This window comes from Melanerpes formicivorus, unplaced genomic scaffold (genome assembly GCF_026170545.1).
Source record: "Melanerpes formicivorus ecotype bairdi unplaced genomic scaffold, bMelFor1.0.p_v2 SCAF_102, whole genome shotgun sequence".
Lineage (NCBI taxonomy): Eukaryota > Metazoa > Chordata > Aves > Piciformes > Picidae > Melanerpes > Melanerpes formicivorus.
The window spans coordinates 666,414-686,160 of record NW_027142454.1 but is presented as its reverse complement, the minus strand read 5'-3'; the positions used below and the strand labels follow the sequence as shown (position 1 = coordinate 686,160).

At 52.9% G+C, this 19,747-nt stretch overlaps 1 protein-coding gene across 1 annotated transcript in view; it reads right to left on the bottom strand.

The window, feature by feature from the left end:
• The window catches only part of CFDP1 (craniofacial development protein 1), a 92,405-nt gene that overhangs the window by 70,636 nt on the left and 2,022 nt on the right, over positions 1 to 19,747 (bottom strand). The window contains exon 4 of the mRNA XM_068166616.1: positions 18,819 to 18,937. Coding sequence (XP_068022717.1) covers positions 18,819 to 18,937 — 119 coding nt within the window. The remainder of the gene's footprint in view (positions 1 to 18,818; positions 18,938 to 19,747) is intronic.

Genomic DNA, 19,747 nt, shown 5'->3' with positions numbered 1-19,747 from the left:
GCTCTTGATTTCCTCATTTGTCGGTCAGTGAGGCAGCTCCTCTGCCGCAGCTGCTCTGCCACCCACTGCACACCAGCTTGGTGACATCTCCAAGCCAGAGGAAGCTCTGACAAGGGCAAGAAAGCAAAGACATTTGCTCTGATTTTCCTAGTTCATTTTTGTTGGGAGGCCCTGAGGGTGCAAAAACATTGAACTTCAAGAAATGATAAATCAATACAGCATCCACACAGCAGGGAACGAACTATCAACATGAGAAAGAATCTCTAGAACCCCACTCAATAATTAATTGCTCTCAACCCCAGCCACTTTAGCCCCTCACGTACAATGCCCTGCCTCCAGCAACACACTTTGCCTGCCCTCAGTAGCTCTGAATGAGGTTGCCCCCAGTTTGTGCTAACAATTTTCTTCTTTGTGAGCCTCTCCAGGGCTCTGCAGCTCTGTGGGTACAGACCCACGGCTCAGCCAGCTCAGAATCACGGAACTGATTCGCTTGGAAGAGATCTTTAAACTCATCGAGTCCAACCATTAACTCAGCACTGCCAGGTCACCACTAAAACTCAGCAGCACATCTCCAGGGCTTTTCAGTCCCTCCAGGGATGGGGACTCCACCACTGCCCTGGGCAGCCTGTTCCATGCTTTGACAACACTTTAGAGGAAGAAATTGTTCCTCATGTCCAACCTAAACCTCCCCTGGTACAATTTGAGGTTATTTCCTCTTGGGCTGTTGCTTGTTCCTTGGGAGGAGAGACCAACCCCCACCTGCTCCAACCTCCTTTCAGGGAGTTGTAGAGAGCCAGAAGGTCTCCTGGAGCCTCTTTCTGTCCAGATTAAACAACCCCAGTTCCCTCAGCACTGTTCCAGGACAATCACTTTACTACCCAAGGTCTCAAGAGAGATTGCTACCAAGGGATGACCCAGGCTTCCTCCACCACCTTAAAGGTGCAAACAGCAATGGCTGGACACAGAATTTAACATCTTGTTGCACTGCACTCACTACAGGAAAGAGACTGAGGTGCTGGAGCAGGTCCAGAGAAGGGCAATGAAGTTGGTGAAGGGTCTGGAGAACAGAGCTGGTGAGGAGTGGTTTAGTCTGGAGAAAAGAAGGCTCAGAGGAGACCACCTCATTCTCTACAACTCCCTGAAAGGAGGCTGCAGCTAGGTGGGGGTTGGCCTCTTCTCCCTAGTGGCAAGTGATAAAATGAGAGGAAATGACCTCAAGTTGCACCAGAGGAGGTTTAGGTTGGACATTAGAAGAAAATTCTTCACTGAAAGGGTTCTCAAACACTGGAACAGACTGCCCAGGGAGGTGGTTGAATCCCCACTGCTGGAAGTGTTTAAAAGAGGCAGAGATGAGGTGCTGAGGGCCATGGTTTAGCACCAGACTAGGCAGAGCTACATAAGGCTTGGCCTGGATGATCTTAAAGGTCTCTTCCAACCAAAAATGATTCTGTGAGTCTATTTCCCCCCTGCCTCTTTGCCTGCCAGCAGCTGATCCAGAGGATATTTTGGAAGCTGTCTGCTGTAGCCACAGAGCTGCAAAACTGTGGGCAGCCTGCTTCACCAGGGCTGCCCAGCTGGGGACAGCTTAATGGGTCAGAGATGTTAATTAAAAGTGACCTTCTGAGGCAATTCCATCACAAGACCCAACGCTGATCGTCTCAAATTGAAACAGAAACAGCTCTGAGGCAGCCTGGCAGCAGCAATTCCTGCACCACTCCTGCAGGACTGCCAAAAGAAAGAGTGGCCAAGAGGCTTGGGGTGATATTCATTCAGGTTATTCACATCTCAACTTTTCCCAGATCCCAGGCCTGGGAGGAGAGAAATCCTCTGCTCTGCGTTATTATGGGAGGCAATCACACTCTGTGTAGAAACCAGGGCAAGAACAACCCCCCCTGCACCAGTACAGATTAGGCTGACCTCCTGGAAAACAGCTCCGTAGAGAAGGACCTTGGAGTACTGGTGGACAGGAAGCTATCCATGGGACAGCAATGTGACCTTGTGGCCAAGAAGGCCAATGGCATCCAGGGGGGCATTAAGAGTGTGGTCAAAAGGCCAAGAGAGGTTCTCCTCCCCCTCTGTTCTGCCCTGGTGTGACCACATCTGGAGTCCTGCGTCCAGTTCTGGGCTCCCCAGTTTAAGAGGGACAAGGAACAATTGGAGAAAGTCCAACAGAGGCTACAAGGACGATGAGGGAAGTCACTGTGCCCCTGGACTCAGCACTGGTTAGGCCACACCTTGAATCCTGTGTCCAGTTCTGGGCCCCTCAGTTTAAGAAGGACATTGAGACTCTTGAGTGTGTCCAGAGAAGGGCAACAAAGCTGGGGAGGGGTCTGGAGCACAGCCCTGTGAGGAGAGGCTGAGGGAGCTGGGGTTGCTTAGCCTGGAGAAGAGGAGGCTCAGGGGAGACCTTCTTGCTGTCTACAACTCCCTGAAGGGAGGTTGTAGCCAGGTGGGGGTTGGTCTCCTCTCCCAGGCACCCAGCACCAGAACAAGAGGACACAGTCTCAAGCTGTGCCAGGGGAGGTTTAGGCTTGAGGTGAGGAGAAAGTTCTTCCCAGAGAGAGTTGTTAGCTGTTGGAATGTGCTGTCCAAGGAGATGGTAGAGTCCCCATCCCTGGAGGTGTTCAAGAGGGGATTGGATGTGGCACTTGGTGCCATGGTCTAGTAGTCATGAGGTGTTGGGTGACAGGTTGGCCTTGATGATCTTTGAGGTCTTTTCCAACCTTATTGATTCTATGATTCTATGATAAGAGACTGGAACACATCTGTCTGAGGAGGAAAGGCTGAGAGCCCTGGGCCTGTTTAGCCTGGAAAAGAGAAGGCTGAGAGGGGATCTGATCAGTGTCTAATCAATATCTGAGAAGTGGGTGTCAAGGGGAAAGGGCCAGGTGCTTTTCAGTGGCATCCTGTGATAGGACAAGGAGCAATGGATACAAACTGGAACCCAGGAAGTTCTACCTCAAGATGAGGAGAAATTTCTTGGGTGTGAGGGTGCTGGAGCCCTGGAGCAGGCTGCCCAGAGAGGTTGCGGAGTCTCCTCCTCAGGAGACTTTCAAAGCCCATCTGGATGTGCTGCTGTGTGACCTTCCCTGGGTGATTCTGCTTTGGCAGTGGGGTTAGGCTCAACAATCTGTGGAGGTCCCTTCCAACCCCTCCTATTCTGTGGTTCTATGAAAACACTTCTGCTCTTTCTTCATGGGGAGAAATGGGAGCCATTAATGCAGCTGGAAGAAGCCACAGTCAGTACTGAGGAGAATTAGAAGACCTTTCACTTTTAAAGACTTGCTAAACAATGAGGTGCCTGGGGTGCTATTCACACATTGTCATCCAGGAAGAAACATGAAAATAAGAATATTGTCAGCAATAAAACAAGTGGCTACTGTGTCACCCCCTCCCAGCCCCTGTAATCCACACACAAAAACACTGTCCCTCATCATTTTCTCCTTAAGGATTCCATTGTTCTGCTGTGCTGTGCTTAAAGAAGCCTCCCAAAATACAAGACACTTATTAAAGATTGGACTGTGCTGGTGCTGGGTAGCACAGAGTGCACAAGGTGCTGTGCAACTGCAACATCCCAAGCAAGGGAAGCTACCTCTGGCACAGTACAACACCCAGGCCCCAAGACTTGGCCCTCAGTGTGTCAGGAAAGAACTCAGCTCAGCAGCCAAGCTTTTAGAGGAAGGAAGACACATGGCGACAAAGAGGGGGAGACCAAAAGGCAGGGTCTCAGGAGAAGAACAGGGAAGCTGGGAGAGACAAACAGCCACATCAAGAAGGCTTGCAGGCTTCTGTCCACAGCCTTGTGCATCCCAAATGCCAACATTCCTCCCAATTCCCACTCAACACAGCATCACTCTCCTCACCAAAACAGCTGCTGCACATCAGGCTGAGAAAGCAGATGGTGATATTTGAGTGTAAGGGGAGTCAGAGCTGAGCAGAATAGAATAGAATAGAATAGAATAGACCAGACCAGACCAGGTTGGAAGAGACTTTTGAGATGATCAAGTCCAACCTATCACCCAACACCATCTAATCAACTAAACCATGGCAGCAAGCACCCCAACCAGTCTCTTCCTAAACACCTCCAGGGATGGTGACTCTACCAACTCCTTGGGCAGCACATCCCAATGGGCAATCACTCTCTCTATGAAGAATTTCTTCCTAACATCCAGCCTGAACCTCCCCTGGCACAGCTTGAGACTGTGTCCTCTTGTTCTGGTGCTGGGTGCCTGGGAGAAGAGACCAACCCCCACCTGGCTACAACCTCCCTGCAGGGAGTTGCAGACAGCAAGAAGGTCTCCCCTGAGCCTCCTCTTCTCCAGGCTAAGCAACCCCACCTCCCTCAGCCTCTCCTCACAGGGCTGTGCTCCAAACCCCTCCCCAGCTTTGTTGCCCTTCTCTGGACACCTTCCAGCACCTCAACATCTTTCCTAAACTGAGGAGCCCAGAACTGGACACAGGACTCAAGGTGTGGCCTAACCAGTGCTGAGTCCAGGGCACAATGACCTCCCTGCTCCTGCTGGCCACACTGTTCCTGATGCAGGCCAGGATGCCATTGGCCTTCTTGGCCACCTGGGCACACTGCTGGCTCCTGTTCATGCTAAGATCCCCACACCCTCCCCCTGCCCTCTCTGCTGACGAAAGGAGAGCAGGAGTGGAAGCCCTGGAACATGCCAGCTCTTCACCTCTTCTTCTCAGGACACGCAGCCCTCGCTTGGGAATCCTGCCCCAGTTTAGGCCTGACACAATTAAAACAAACTTTCCACATGATCTCAATGTTGTTAACTCTGGGGAAATCACAGGCCAAGGGGGTTGCAAAAGGAGGCTAATTATCCTTTATTCCATATTCCCCATCTGTGTCAAGCCTCATTAAGTAGTCCTCCAGTCTTCTGGAATGAGCACTTGAGGAGCAAACACTATGTGTCTGCTGGGGTTTGTAAAAATAAACTAAGCCCTCCTGAGCCAAGAGGAATTATTTGGTCTGAACATTCTTTTGGTGGACTCCTGTGCTTGAGCTGCCCTGTCTTGGGTGCCCTCCATAGAGAGATGCTGGTGCTCCAGCTTCCAAGACCCCAAGCACCAATACAGGCTGGGCAGAGACTGACTACAGAGCAGCCCTGAAGGAAAGGCCTTGGGGGTGCTGGGGGAGGAGAAGCTCAACAGGAGCCAGCAGTGAGCACTTGCAGCCCAGAGAGCCAAGCAGAGCCTGGGCTGCAGCAAGAGAAGTGTAGGCAGTAGAGCCAGGGAGGGGATTCTGTCCCTCTGCTCCATTCTGCTGAGACCACAGCTGCAGCTCTGGGCCCAGTTCTGGAGCCTCTGTGCCAGGGAGGATCTGGAGGTGCTGGAAGGTGTTCAGAGAAGGGCCACGGGGATGAGCAGAGGGCTGGAGCTGCTCTGCTATGAGGACAGACTGAGGGAGTTGGGGCTGTTCAGTCTGGAGAACAGAAGGCTCTGAGGAGACCTTCTTGTGGCCTTCTAGGATCTGAGGGGGGCTACAAGAAAGCTGGGGAGGGACTTTTCAGGGTGTCAGGGAGTGATAGGACTGGGAGGAATGGAGCAAATCTAGAAATGGGTAGATTCAGATTGGATGTGAGGAAGAAGTTCTTCCCCATGAGGGTGGTGAGACACTGGCACAGGTTGCCCAGGGAGGTGGTGGAAGCCTCATGCCTGGAGGTTTTGAAGGCCAGGCTGGAGGTGGCTCTGGGCAACCTGCTGTAGTGTGAGGTGTCCCTGCCCATGGCACAGGGGTTGGAACTGGCTGAGCCTTGAGGTCCCTTCCAACCCTAAAACTTCTGTGATTCTAAGAGACTGGAGTGCACATGTGCCCAGAGAGGTGGTAGATGCCCTATTCCTGGAACCACTGCAGGTCAGGTTGAGGCTTGCAGTTGTCCCTGCTGACTGTGGAAGGATTGGACTAGATGACCTTTAAAGGTCCCTTCCAACCCAGACCACTCCATGATTCTATGCTCAGCACCATCCAGAAGAGAATGAAGTCCTCACAGCACTGGACCTCCAGCCCACATATGCCTTCCCACTGAGCATGTCTTTATATCTGGTGTCAAGCAACCAGAACCAAAATTAAGAGGTCTCCATTACTTCTCTAATTTCAAACTATAACAGTTTTCCCCCTTAGAGGGGAAAAAACCCCAACATTCTCCAAACCTTGCCCTTCAAATCAGGTGGGAGAAGCTCTTCCCTGAGTGGTGCAGCCACCTGAGACACTGACCAAGCTGTCAGACCCCTATGGGCTTCTGCTTGCTCCATCTTCAAGAGGCTCTCTAAATTCAAAGGGAAGTGGCACTCTGGTTAGCAAGCTCCCACTGGGACTTGTAATAGGTAGAGCACATCAAACTGAGGAGCTGACCCACAGCTGGCACAGCCAACATGGATTTAGGAAGGGCAGGTCCTGCCTCAACAACCTGATCTCATTCTATGCCCAGGTGACTCCCAGGTGGATGTGGGGCAGGCTGTGGATGTGGTCTACCAGGACTTCAGCAAGGCCTTTGACACTGTCCCCCACAGCAAACTCCTGGCCAAGCTGTCAGCCCCTGGCTTGGACAGCAGCACTTTGAGCTGGGTTAGGAACTGGCTGGAGGCTGAGCCCAGAGAGTGGTGGTGAATGGTGCCACAGCCAGCTGGCAGCCAGGCACCAGTGGTGTGCCCCAGGGATCAGTGCTGGGCCACATCCTGTTCTATATCTATATTGATGATCTGGAGGAGGGGATTGAGTCCAGCATCAGTAAACTTGCAGATGACACTAAGCTGGGGGCAGAAGTTGATCTACTGGAGGGTAGGAGAGCTCTGCAGAGGGACCTTGACAGGCTGCACAGATGGGCAGAGTCCAACAGGATGGCATTCAACAAGTCCAAGTGCTGGGTGCTGCACTTTGGCCACACCAACCCCATGCAGTGCTACAGGCTGGGGGCAGAGTGGCTGAGAGCAGCCAGGCAGAAAGGGACCTGGGGGTACTGGTTGCTAGTAGGCTGAACATGAGCCAGGAGTGTGCCTAGGTGGCCAAGAAGGTAAATGGTATCCTGGCCTGCATCAGGAACAGTGTGGCCAGCAGGAGCAGGGAGGTCATTCTGCCCTGTTAGTCCACACCTTGAGTCCTGTGTCCAGTTCTGGGCTCCTCAGTTTAAGAAGGACATTGAGACTCTTAAACATGTCCAGAGAAGGGCAATGAGGCTGGGGAGGTGTCTCCAGCACATGAGGAGAGGCTGAGGGAGCTGGGGTTGCTTAGCCTGGAGAAGAGGAGGCTCAGGGGAGACCTTCTTGCTCTCTACAACTCCCTGGAGGGCGGCTGTAGCCAGGAGGGGTTGGGTTGGTCTCTTCTCCCAGACAACCAGCACCAGAACAAGAGGACACACTCTCAAGCTGTGCCAGGGGAAGTTTAGGCTGGAGGTGAGGAGAAAGTTCTTCATAGAGAGAGTTGTTGGCCATTGGGATGTGCTGCCCAGGGAGGTGGTGGAGTCCCCATCCCTGGAGGTGTTCAAGAGGGGATTGGATGTGGCACTTGGTGCCATGGTTTAGTAGTCATGAGGTGTTGGGTGACAGGTTGGACTTGATGATTCTTGAGTTCCTTTCCAACCTTATTGATTCTATGATTCTTCCCCTCCCTACTGAATGCAGCTTTAATCCACCCCAGTTTTAAGTGTCTCCAAGCATCCAAGCTTCTTTGGATAACTATTCCCTTGGCCACCCACAAATCCTGCCATGCAGTTTCATCTCAGTCTTTGATGTATTCCATTGTTCCTCCCAGAAGGATTAACTTCAAGTTATGGAACACACTCCTGAGGCTGAGGGAACTGGGGTGGTTTAGTCTGGAGAAAAGGAGGCTCAGAGGAGACCTTCTCACTCTCTACAACTCTCTGAAAGGAGGATGCAGCCAGGTGAGGGTTGGTCCCTTCTCCCTAGGAACAAGTGATAGAGTGAGAGGAAATGGCCTCAGGCTGCACCAGGGGAGGTTTAGGGTGGACATTAGAAAAAGCTTCTTCATTGAAAGGGTTCCCAAACACTGGCACAGGCTCCCCAGGGAGGTGGTTGAATGCCCATCCCTGGAGGTGTTTCAAAGAGGCAGAGATGTGGTGCTGAGGGCCAGGGTTTAGCAGCAGCCTTGGTAGAGTTAGAGAATGGCTGGACTCAATGATCCTGAAGGTCTTTTCCAGGTGAGCAGTGAGGTATTGGCTGTGCCCTTGTCAACCAGGAACTGCAAGTCCACCAGAAGCATTACAGATCCCTGCAACTCCACAGTTGCTGCAAAGCAGTGCAGAGAGCACCTCACAGATCTCCTCTGCTGCCCAGAGGAGCCCTGTAGGTCCTGTACTGTAGGTCTCAAGAGCTAAAGCTCACTTACAGCTGTGAATGCTGGACACAGAGGTCACACAGATCACAACAGGAGCCAACAACACATGCTACAGAACAGAAGTATCCCCACAGGGCAAAAGCCAGACTAAGCTTGACTGGCTCTGTAAAGTGTTAATGAGATAGGAGGGCAAACAGCTTTGCCTTCCCTTCAGGCTACCACAGAAGCCCTCCTGCTCCACCACCTTAATTGCAATCCCAAAAAACCCAAAGATGTTTAAAAAGAAATCCATCTCCCAAGCTGCACTTCCCAGCAGGGGAAACCCCAGGCCCAAGGGCTGCAAAGCAGAGGCTCTGCCAGTATCTCACCAGACATCAAAAGCTTCTGAGTCCTGGGGCTGTTGGGAGTGAGGCAGCAGCTTGGAAGCAAAGGGAAACAGAGCAAGCAGGAAAAGGCTGGGATTGAAGCTGAAGGCCCTGCAATGAAAGCATGAACAGAAGGACAAAAGATGCCTTTCTTAATAGCAAAGGAGCTCCTGGGAGACCTCAGTAGGTCACTAAGCACCTCCTACTTCCACAGGGAATTGTCTGAGAGCCAAGCACAAACCCAATGTCAACTCCATTGCCTCCTGGGGAAGGGTGGGATTTATTGCCACACTAGCTGCACACAGCATCAGCAGAACACACTCAGAAGAACCTGAACACAGTAGGTAACCCAGGCCCCAAAGCTGGTGTACACCCAGAAACCAGAGATTTGAAAGCCCTGGAAATGGCCAATTTGATCTGGAGGTCAAGCCATCGTTTCAGAGACTCCTCCCACCTCTGGAGACCCCAGCTGAGCCTTCTTCATCATCACACACCAGCAAAAAAAAAAACCAAAGCACAAAGGAACCAAGCACCCCACTACCACCACCCCTTATTTCCTTAAAAGCATGAAGGGTATAACAGACATAAGATGGCTTTCAGATGCACATCTGCTCTGTCACTCTGGTGTCTTCAAAAGCATGGTCAGATAAAGGAAGATGACAGGAGACAGGTGTCAGTGAGTGCCAGACAACCACAGAGTCATGGAATGGGTTGGGTTGGAAGGGTTCTATAAAGGTCATCCAGTCCACCCCCCCTGCACTCAGCAGGGACATCTGCAACTACAGCAGGTTGCTCACAGCCCCTGACTTCACCTGCAATGGTTCCAGGGATGGAGCATCTCCCACCTCTCTGGGCAGCCTGGGCAAGTGTCTCACCACCCTCAGTGCCAAACACCTCTCTCTTCTCTCCACTCTCAATCTCCCTCTTTCAGTTCAAACCATCACCCCTTGTCCTGCTCAAAACATTGTCCTCAGCTTTCTTAGAGCCCCCTTTAAGCACTGAAAGGCCACCAGAAGGTCTCCCTGGAGCCTTCTCCTCTCCAGGATGAACCCCAACTCTCTCAGCCTGGCCTCACAGCAGAGGGCTTCCAGCCCTCCCAGCATTGCTGTGGCCTCTTCTGGCCCTGCTCCTTCCTCCTGTCTGTGCCATGCTTGAGGACTCCAGAGCTGCCCCAGCACTGCAGGGTTGTCTCAGCAGAGTGCACCAGAGGGGCAGAATCCCCTCCCTGCCCCTGCTGCCCATGCAGCTGGGGATCAGTCCATGGCACACCTGGGGCTGTGGTGCTGCCTCATCTCCAGCTTTTCACCCTCCAGCAACCCCAAACCCTTCTCCCCAGGGCTGCTCTCCAGCCCTTCATCCCCAGCCTGGACCTATACTGGAGGCTGCCCTGATCCAGCTGCAGGACCTTGCAATTGCCCTTGTTGAACCTCATGAAGTTCACCTGGGCCCATTTCTGGAGCTTCTCCAGGTCCCTCTGGATGGATGCCATCCCTCAGGTGTGTGAACCTCACCCCTCAGCTCCTGCATGTTCCACAGGTGCCGTGCCTCCCCTGCTGTGCCCCACATGCACGCCCAGGCAGCTCCCAGGGAGCCTCCCAGCCTGTTCCCAGCTCCATGCAGCTGTAGGCAGTCCCAGAGCAGCAGGTGGGACTGCAGCTCAGCATGCAGCAGTGGCACACTGTATTGATACCAGGGGTCACCCAGACCCAAGTGCAGGACCTTGCACTCGGCCTAAAGTGCACTGGACAAGCTGGCACTACTGGGTCACACTCTACAAATCACAGCTCCTCTTGGCTTCAGCCTCCCCATTTAAGCAGAAGCTTCTCCTGCACAGCTGCTCATGAAAACCCTGAACAGAAGCTGGGCCATTCCCCTGCTGAAAGCACATCAAAGCAGCCCACGAGGTGATTTATGTCAGAAGCAAGTGCTGTGGCTCAGCCTTCTGGCCAGGTTTGTCACACTGCTTATGAAGTTTTAACTCCTGCAGCTGCCTTTGTGAAAGGCAAATGCCTGGTGAGTGAGCCAGCAGCACACAGCAGAGCTCCTGCTCACTGCTTCACGACCTCACTGCTGAGCCCCCCCCCGTGCCAAGCAGCGCTGGACTGCATTAGGACTCTCCAGGGACATCCTCCAGCACCAGAGAACGGATGAAGGCAGAGGAAAGGTTATCAAAACGTGCCCCCACAACGACCCTTTCACTCCCCAGCAGCTTTTCAAGGGTAACAGATCTTCCACTCAGTGGCTTCCAAACAAAAACCAATCAATAGCTGGCTCCAAATTGGAGGAGGCCATGGAGGAGCGAGGGAGGCGCCGAGCTCCACCAGGAGCAGCACAAGGACTGGAACAGGTTCTTGCCTCCACTCCCTCCTGCCAAGATCAGCAGAAGGGCAATCCTGGGCCATTTGATTTGTCTCACAGTCCCCAAGTCCTCAGGTTTCTCCTGTTCATTACATTTGGGGAAGAGTCTTAAAAGCCAAGGGTTTGGCACTGTGCAAGCTGCACTGAAGAAAAGAGGGCTCTGGAGAGACCTCAGAGCAGCCTTCCAGTACCTGAAGGGGGCTACAAGAATGCTGGGGAGGGACTGCTTACAAGGGCCTGTAGTGACAGGATGAGGGGCAATGGCTTTGAGCTGGAAGAGGGGAGGTTGAGAGTGGGGATATGGAAGGAATTGTTGGCAGTGAGGGTGGGGAGACACTGGAACAGGTTGCTCAAGGAGGCGGTGTATGCCCCCTGCATGGAGGTGTCCAAGGCCAGGCTGGATGAGGCCTTGAGCAACCTGGGCTGGTGGGAGGTGTCCCTGCCCATGGCAGGAGGCTTGGAACTGGATGATCTTGAAGGTCCCTTCCAACCCAAACCATTCTGTGAAGCTATAAATCTGCAGATCTATGCAAGTGACCAGGACACACTTCTCTAGAGGCCCTCAGCCAAAGAGGGCCTAGGAACATCCAACCTCAGCAGTCATCAACACAAAACCAAAGCCCTCAGAAGGGCTGGACTTTGTAGTGACTTTTCAAGGGGCTGCTGAAACTCATCTGGTTTACTTTTCCTCACCACTTCCTTGCTGCCACAGTGAAAGCCACTGCACCATGCACACCAAAACACAGTGAGACACCTTCTGCTTCTGCCCTTCTTAGTTCAGTTCACTGTCTTCATATCTCATCTAACCCAACAACCAACCATCTACCTCATCTGGTGGAGGCTGTGAACCTCTTCTACCCACCTGGGGAACAAAAAACAAAACAACAAGGCAGAGCTTTGTAAACAGAAGGCTTCAGGAGACAGATTCTAGTGATGCTCACTCATTTCTGTGTCACAAACACATCAGCCTTGATCTGACATGCACCACACCACCTAAACACCAGGAAGAGAGGCAAACCCCAAATTCCTGATTTCAAAGCAGCTGACCATAGAATAGAATAGAACAGAACAGAATCAGACCAGGTTGGAAAAGACCTTTGAGATCATCAAGTCCAACCTATCACCCAACACCATCTAATCAACTAAACCATGGCACCAAGCACCCCAGCCAGTCTCTTCCTAAACACCTCCAGGGATGGGGACTCCACCACCTCCCTGGGCAGCACATCCCAATGGCCAATCTCTCTTGCTGGGAAGAACTTTCTCCTCACCTCCAGCCTAAACCTCCCCTGGCACAGCTTGAGACTGTGTCCTCTTGTTCTGCTGCTGGGTGCCTGGGAGAAGAGACCAACCCCCACCCAGCTACGACTTCCATTCAGGGAGTTGCAGACAGCAAGAAGGTCTCCCCTGAGCCTCCTCTTCTCCAGGCTAAGCAACCCCAGCTCCCTCAGCCTCTCCTCACAGGGCTGTGCTCCAGACCCCTCCCCAGCTTTGTTGCCCTTCTCTGGACACCTTCCAGCACCTCAACATCTTTCCTAAACTGAGGAGCCCAGAACTGGACACAGGACTCAAGGTGTGGCCTAGCCAGTGCTGAGCACAGGGCACAATGACCTCCCTGCTCCTGCTGGCCACACTGTTCCTGATGCAGGCCAGGATGCCATTGGCCTTCTTGGCCACCTGGGCACACTGCTGGCTCCTGTTCAGCCTGCTATCAACCAGTACCCCCCAGGTCCCTTTCTGCCTGGCTGCTCTCCAGCCACTCTGACCCCAGCCTGCCTGGGGTTGTTGTGGCAAAACCCCATGAGCCAGAAGGAAACACCCACGTTTCACACTCAGCAAGAGGTGTGAGCGTGCTGCCAGCCCCTTGCCACCCCTCAGCAGCTGAGCTTCCTGGAAAGCAGCACCAGGGAAAGAGAGAGTTAAAGTGATGAGTGTTCCCTCAGAGCTAATAAGCCCAACACATCTGACTGAGCCTTGCTGAGACCACAGAGCAAGGATGCAGATGGACAATTACATGCTCTTAACATTGCTCTCTCTGCCAGCTCTAAGCCCTGAGACTTGTAGGAGTCAACTCCCTGCTCTTTCCCTGCCCCTGCCCCCTCCCCTTTGAACTAGATGGACTCTGCCAGCATCCCAGATGGGGAATAACAGCACTTCTATCACAGTATAACTTAGGTTGGAAAGGACCTCAAGGATCATCGAGTCCAACCTATCAACACAGACCCCATGACCAGACCATGGCACCAAGTGCCACGTCCAATCTCCTCTTGAACACCTCCAGGGATGGTGACTCCACCACCTCCCTGGGCAGCACATCCCACTGACAAACGACTCACTCGGTGAAGAATTTCCTCCTCACCTCGAGTCTAAACCTCCCCTGGCACAGCTTGAGACTGTGTCCTCTTGTTCTGCTGCTGGGTGCCTGGGAGAAGAGACCAACCCCCTCCCGGCTAAAACCACCTTTCAGGTAGTTGTAGAGGGCAATGAGGTCACCCCTGAGCCTTCTCTTCTCCAGGCTAAGCAACCCCAGCTCCCTCAGCCTCTCCTCACAGGGCTGTGCTCAAGGCCTCTCCCCAGCCTTGTTGCCCTTCTCTGGACTCTGGGGTGATTGTCCCCAAATGAGACCAATCTGCCAAGGCAGTTCAGCCTCTAAATGGAAGTTCAAAGTGTTTCTCACTGCCAGAGGAGATTGAAACTCCTTTGAAGCCTCTGGTTTATGAACTTGCCTGGAATGCAGGCCGTGTGGTTGCATTAATAGGGAATTGCATCCCTGCTGCCAGGATTTTTCTATTGCAAAATGGACTTGCTCTAGGGTGAGTCATGGAATCACAGAATTGTTAGGGTGGGAAGGGACCTCAAGGCTCAGCCAGTCCCAACCCCCCTGCCATGGACAGGGACACCTCACACTACAGCAGGTTGCTCACAGCCACATCCAGCCTGGCCTTCAAACCCTCCAGGCATGAGGCTTCCACCTCCTCCCTGGGCAACTGTACTCCAGGTGGACACAGTACTCCAGGTGGGGTCTCACCAGGGCTGAGTAGAGGGGGAGGATCACCTCCCTTGCCCTGCTGGCCACACTTCTCCTGATGCAGCCCAGGATCTGGTTGGCTTTGTGGGCTGCAAGTGCACACTGAGAGCTCCTGTTGAGCTTCTCCTCCCCCAGCACCCCCAAGGCTCTCTCCTCAGGGCTGCTTTCCAGCCAGTCACTGCAAAGCCAGTTACTGCAGAGCCAGTTCAGCAAAGACTAATCAAAATGGACATGAAGGGCAACAATAACCTCAAAGAGAGGAGCTGACAGCTTAAAGAGGAAGGTCTTTCACTATTTCATTAGTCCAGATTGATATCAAGAGACTTCTGGAAGAGCCCTTGGAGCAGGCTGCCCAGTGAGGCTGTGGAATCTCCTTCTCTGGGGACATTCAAAACCCACCTGGATGCATTGCTGTGTGGACTACCCTAGGTGATCCTGCTTTGGCAGGGGGGTTGGACTTAGTAATCTCTGAAGGTCCATTTCAACCTCTAATGTTCTGTGATGCTGTGATTCTGCCACTCCAACCACACCAAAAAGATCACACCACCTGCTCACAGGAGGAAAGGAATTGCTCTGCAACATGAGCTCAGGGCTAAAGGATCTTCTGCTAAGAGCTTCAGGGAGCAGAGTGTGGAAGCTGTGCCTGAATCTATCAGTGCTTAAACACTGATCTACATTCAAAAGGGGCCCTAAACCATCATTTTGAAAGGAAAGCAACAGAAGCAGCACTCTGGTTTCAGCCCTTTCAGCCTAGAAACAGCCACCAGGTGTTGGCCTTTGTAAGCAACGATTCACCAGCTGCTTCCCACAGCATCACTAAGGGTGGAAGAGACCTCAAGGATCCTTGAGTCCAACCTGTCACCATAGACCCCATGACTAGACCATGGCACCAAGTGACACATCCAATCCCCTCTTGAACACCTCCAGGGATGGGGACTCCACCACCTCCCTGGGCAGCCAGATTCCAATGACGAACGACTCGCTCGGTGAAGAACTTCCTCCTCACCTCAAGTCTAAACCTCCCTTGGCACAGCTTGAGACTGTGTCCTCTTGTTCTGCTGCTGGGTGCCTGGGAGAAGAGACCAACCCCTTCCCGGCTACAACCACCTTTCAGGTAGTTGTAGAGGGCAATGAGGTCACCTCTGAGCCTCCTCTTCTCCAGGCTAAACAACCCCAGCTCCCTCAGCCTCTCCTCACAGGGCTGTGCTCAAGGCCTCTCCCCAGCCTTGTTGCCCTTCTCTGGACACCTTCAAGTCTCTCAATGTCCTTCTTAAACTGAGGGGCCCAGAACTGGACACAGGACTCAAGGTGCAGCCTAACCAGTGCAGAGTACAGGGGCACAATGACCTCCCTGCTCCTGCTGGCCACACTATTCCTGATGCAGGCCAGGATGCCATTGTCCCTCTTGGCCACCTGGGCACACTGCTGGCTCATATTCAGGTGGCTGTCAATCAGCACCCCCAGGTCCCTCTCTGTTTGGCAGCTCTCAGCCACTCTGACCCCAGCCTGTAGCTCTGCATGGGGTTGCTGTGGCCAAAGTGCAGCACCTGGCACTTGGACTTGCTGAATGCCATCCCATTGGACTCTGCCCATCTGTCCAGTCGGTCGAGGTCCCTCTGCAGAGCCCTTCCACCCTCTAACTGACCAACATCTGCTCCCAGCTTGGTGTCATCTGCAAACTTGCTGATGACTGACTCGACCCCCTCATCCAGATCATCAATGAAGATGTTAAAGAGGATGGGGCCCAGCATTGATCCCTGGGGCACACCACTGGTGCCTGGCTGCCAGCTGGCTGTGGCACCATTCACCACCACTCTCTGGGCTCAGCCCTCCAGCCAGTTCCTAACCCAGCACAGAGTGCTGCTGTCCAAGCCACGAGCTGACAGCTTAGCCAGCAGTTTGCTGTGGGGGACGGTGTCAAAGGCCTTGCTCCCCAGGCAAGGGAGTCAGCCTTTGGTACTCAGAGCATTTGCAGACCTTGGGGTCCTGCAAGAGAAAAAAAACCAAACCAACAACAAAAAAACACCATCCTCCTGCTTTTCTAAAGGAAAATCACCCCCCCTGGCCCTCACCTACTGGAAAGCAGCAGTAGCTGTAAGCAGAGATAACTCCTGCTACCCTCCCCACCACGTTTAGAGGCGCACGACAGAGCAAGCAACACCACAGCTTCAGGTTTGAATATCACAAAGATCAAGGGCGTGAGGGATAAAAAAACAAACACTGAAGGATTCTTCTGTTATCAGAGAGCTAAAGCAAGTAGCATGTTGTGAGTCTGGCAGCAGCAGCAGCCCCTCCAGACCTCGCTGCAGAATCGCTGCTGCTGCCTCTGCAAAGCGGTGATGCAAGGGCTGCTGTAAACAGAAAGCACAGCAGCCTTGGTGCTTGGCAGGGTGACTGCTTTAGAGTCAGCTTTCCACAGAAACACAGAAGCCCAGGAGCCTATGGAGATCATCCACTCCAAGCTCCCTGATAAAAGCAGGGCACCCACAGCAGCTTGCCCAGGAGCACAAGGGCCAGGGGGGGGTTTGAAGGCTCTCCAGAGGAGACTCCACAACCTCCGTGGGCAGCCTGCGCCAGGGCTCCAGCACCCTCACACCAAAGAAGGTTCTCCTGTTCAGGTGGAACCTCCTGGGTTCCAGTTTGTGCCCACTGCCCCTTGGCCTGTCCCTGGGCACCAATGACAAAAGCCTGGCCCCAGCCTCTTGCTCCCTACCCTCAGCTCTTGCTGAGCATTGCTCAGATGCCCTCTGGGGCTGCTCTTCTCCAGGCTCCACAGCCCCAGGGCTCTCAGCCTTTGCTCCTCACAGAGCTGCTCCAGGCCCCTTAGCAGCTTTGTAGCCTTTGTTGGACTCTCTCCAGTAGTTCCCTGTCTCTCTTGAACTGTGGAGCCCAGAACTGGATCCAGGACTCCAGATACGACCTCACCAGGGCAGAGTAGAGGGGCAGGAGAACCTCTCTGCCCCTGATGGCTGCACACTTCATGCACTTCAGGAGACAACCCCAGCTCCTGCAGCTGCTCCTCACCAGACATGTGCTCCAGACCCTTGACCAGCTTTGCTGCCCTTCTTTTGACACACTCCAGCCCCTCAATGTCCTTCTTGGAGTGAGGGGCCCAAAACCAAACTCAATATTTGGGGTGCAGCCTCACCAGTGCCCAGTACAGGGAGATGATCCCTGCCCTGGTCCTGCTGGCCACACTATTGCTGATCCAAGCCAGGATGCTGGTGGCTTTCTTGGCCACACTGCTGCTCCTCTGCAGCCACTGCAGACCAGCACCTCCAGTCCTTTTTCCACCAGGCAGTTTCCAGCCACCCTGCCCCATCCTTGAATATTCATGGGGTTGTCGTGACCCAGGTGCAGGACCTGGCACTTGGCCTTGTTGAACCTCATACAACTGGCCTCAATCCATGCATCCAGCCTGTCCAGATCCCTCTGTAGAGCCTCCAGACCCTCGGGAAAATTGACACTCCCACCCAACTTAACATCATCTGCAAAGTTACTGAGGCTGCCCCCCAGGAATGCAGTTCTGCTTCTGCTGCCTCAGAGCCCAACAAGGCTTTTGTACAGCCCCCCCTGTGATCCTACAACCTCTCACCTGCTAGGCCATCACCTTTGAACCAGGAAAATGGGGACAAACAAGGTGGTGGCTGAGGAAGAGAGGCTGCATCAGAAGACAAACCTTCTGTCAGTAATTCTGCAACAGACTTTTCTCTCCCCATGGGAACCACTTTGCCTTTCCTTTGCAGGCAGAGTATGATGGATACTCTCTCTCAGGAAAGCTGCAGAGCATAGCTCTTTGCCACTTTCCCAGTGAGTGAAAGGTATTCCTATAGCCTGGATTGTGCAGGGAAACAGGGAAAAATCGCTGCCACAGCTCACACAAGCTGTCCTCAGCTGTTCAACCAGCTCAGGCAGCAGCAGCACTAACGTGAAAAGCCGAAGCCCCAACTCCCTGCTTCCTCCTCCTGGGTGTTACTGCTGGGAGCTGCTGCCCTCTGCTGTCACACAAGCCAACAAAACCAGGTTTGCAACGACACCTAAATTAAAGAACTACAACAAACCACACCTACACCAAATAAAACACCACCTTGGCAATGGCCCCGGGGTCACCTCACAGTCAGATTTCACCTGCCTTCAAGCAGGCCCCTCAGTTCTGCTCTGAGAAAAACAACTGCTGTTTTTTGCAGCCCGTCCTGAGAGGCACCTTGCAACTCAAACTCAGCCTAAAGGGTGGTTTTTACCTAGCCCATCACCTTCATGGCAGCTCTTTCAGAGGCTGAAGCACTCAGCTGCTCAGCAAAAGGCTTCTGACTGTCTGCAGCTCTTTGCAGTGGATTGTGAACATCAGCAGGAAAAGTGCCAGCACATAGCCTGCCCCCAGCACAGAGCTTGGGCTAGACTGAAGGAATAAAATGAAGCACCATGACTCCTGTGGGTCCACACTTCTCTTTGCTTCAGTCTTCACACAGCCCCACCAGGAAGTGCTCTACCAACTATCCAGGTGGGGGAACCCATGTGAATTTACAGGCACAGTCTGAGGCTGAGCAGAGACTCAGGGCTGCCTAGAAGTATATGATGCAGCAGCCCTGGGGCAGAAAAACCTTGGCCTCGCTCTCCTTCAGGCCTGTTTGTGCTCATGACAGAAACAAACAGTGCAAAGGACCAAGGAGAAGGCACACAGTGCTTCACAACATGTCTCTAGCCTGCCTGCAGCATCCAGGCTGCTCTGAGCCTGCAGGGGATGAGTCACATTTTGCCAACTCACCTGACTTCCTCACCAGCAAAATCAAACACTTTGGTGATTGTCACTTTTCCTGACTCTTTTGGCTTCTCAAACTCTTTTGGTTTCTCCTGAAGCTTGTTCCCACTCTTCTCTTCTTCAGCCTATAAAATACAGGAAAGGAGAAAGTAAAACAATGCACTTGCTGTGCCAAGACAAATTGTCCCAACAAGGGGCCAAGGGCACACCTTGGGTAGCACTGCAAGCAAGTCCCCTTCTAGTGGCAGAGGGGTTTGTTTCCTTGCCTTGTCCATGGGGTATTCCCTGCTTGGGTTCCAGGCCTGCAGTGGAGCTCAAGGATCAAAACAGCCCCCCAGGGAGAAATGAAACAGCAGTTCAGTTTAGGAATGAGCAGGAATACTCTGGTGTGGTTCATAAAGCTAGCAAAAGCCTGAAGACTCAGCTCCCCAAGGGTGGATCACACAGAGATGTTTATTTTAACTCAAAAATACAGAACACAACCCACCAGGAGGAAAAGCAAGGCTGATCTTCCCAGGGAACCCTGAAGACAAGAAACTCCTTGTCAATGATGCCTCTTCAATTTGAGAGGGAAATGTCTTTATGAAGCAATTGGTCAACACAATCTCTTAATTTCCTCAGTCACAGATACACCTTTCAACAGCACACATGGGAAAAAAGCTATTTACAGTCTGAGGTTTGGGTTGGTTTAATCAAAACAGCCCCCTGAATTCTGGGTCTGCATCAACCACACACCACAGGGCCCTTCAAGTAGGCCAGTTTAAGAAGTTCCTGGAGAGAAGAGAGGAACTGCATCTTCTCCATGAACGATTCTAGGCACAGAGGAACTTTCAAAGACCACTTGTGGTTTAGCAGTCAGCCCACAAAGGCAGAACTGCTCAGAAGAGAGCTTTTCCTCTCTCCTGCTCTCTGATTCCACCTGTAGCCAGCTCAGC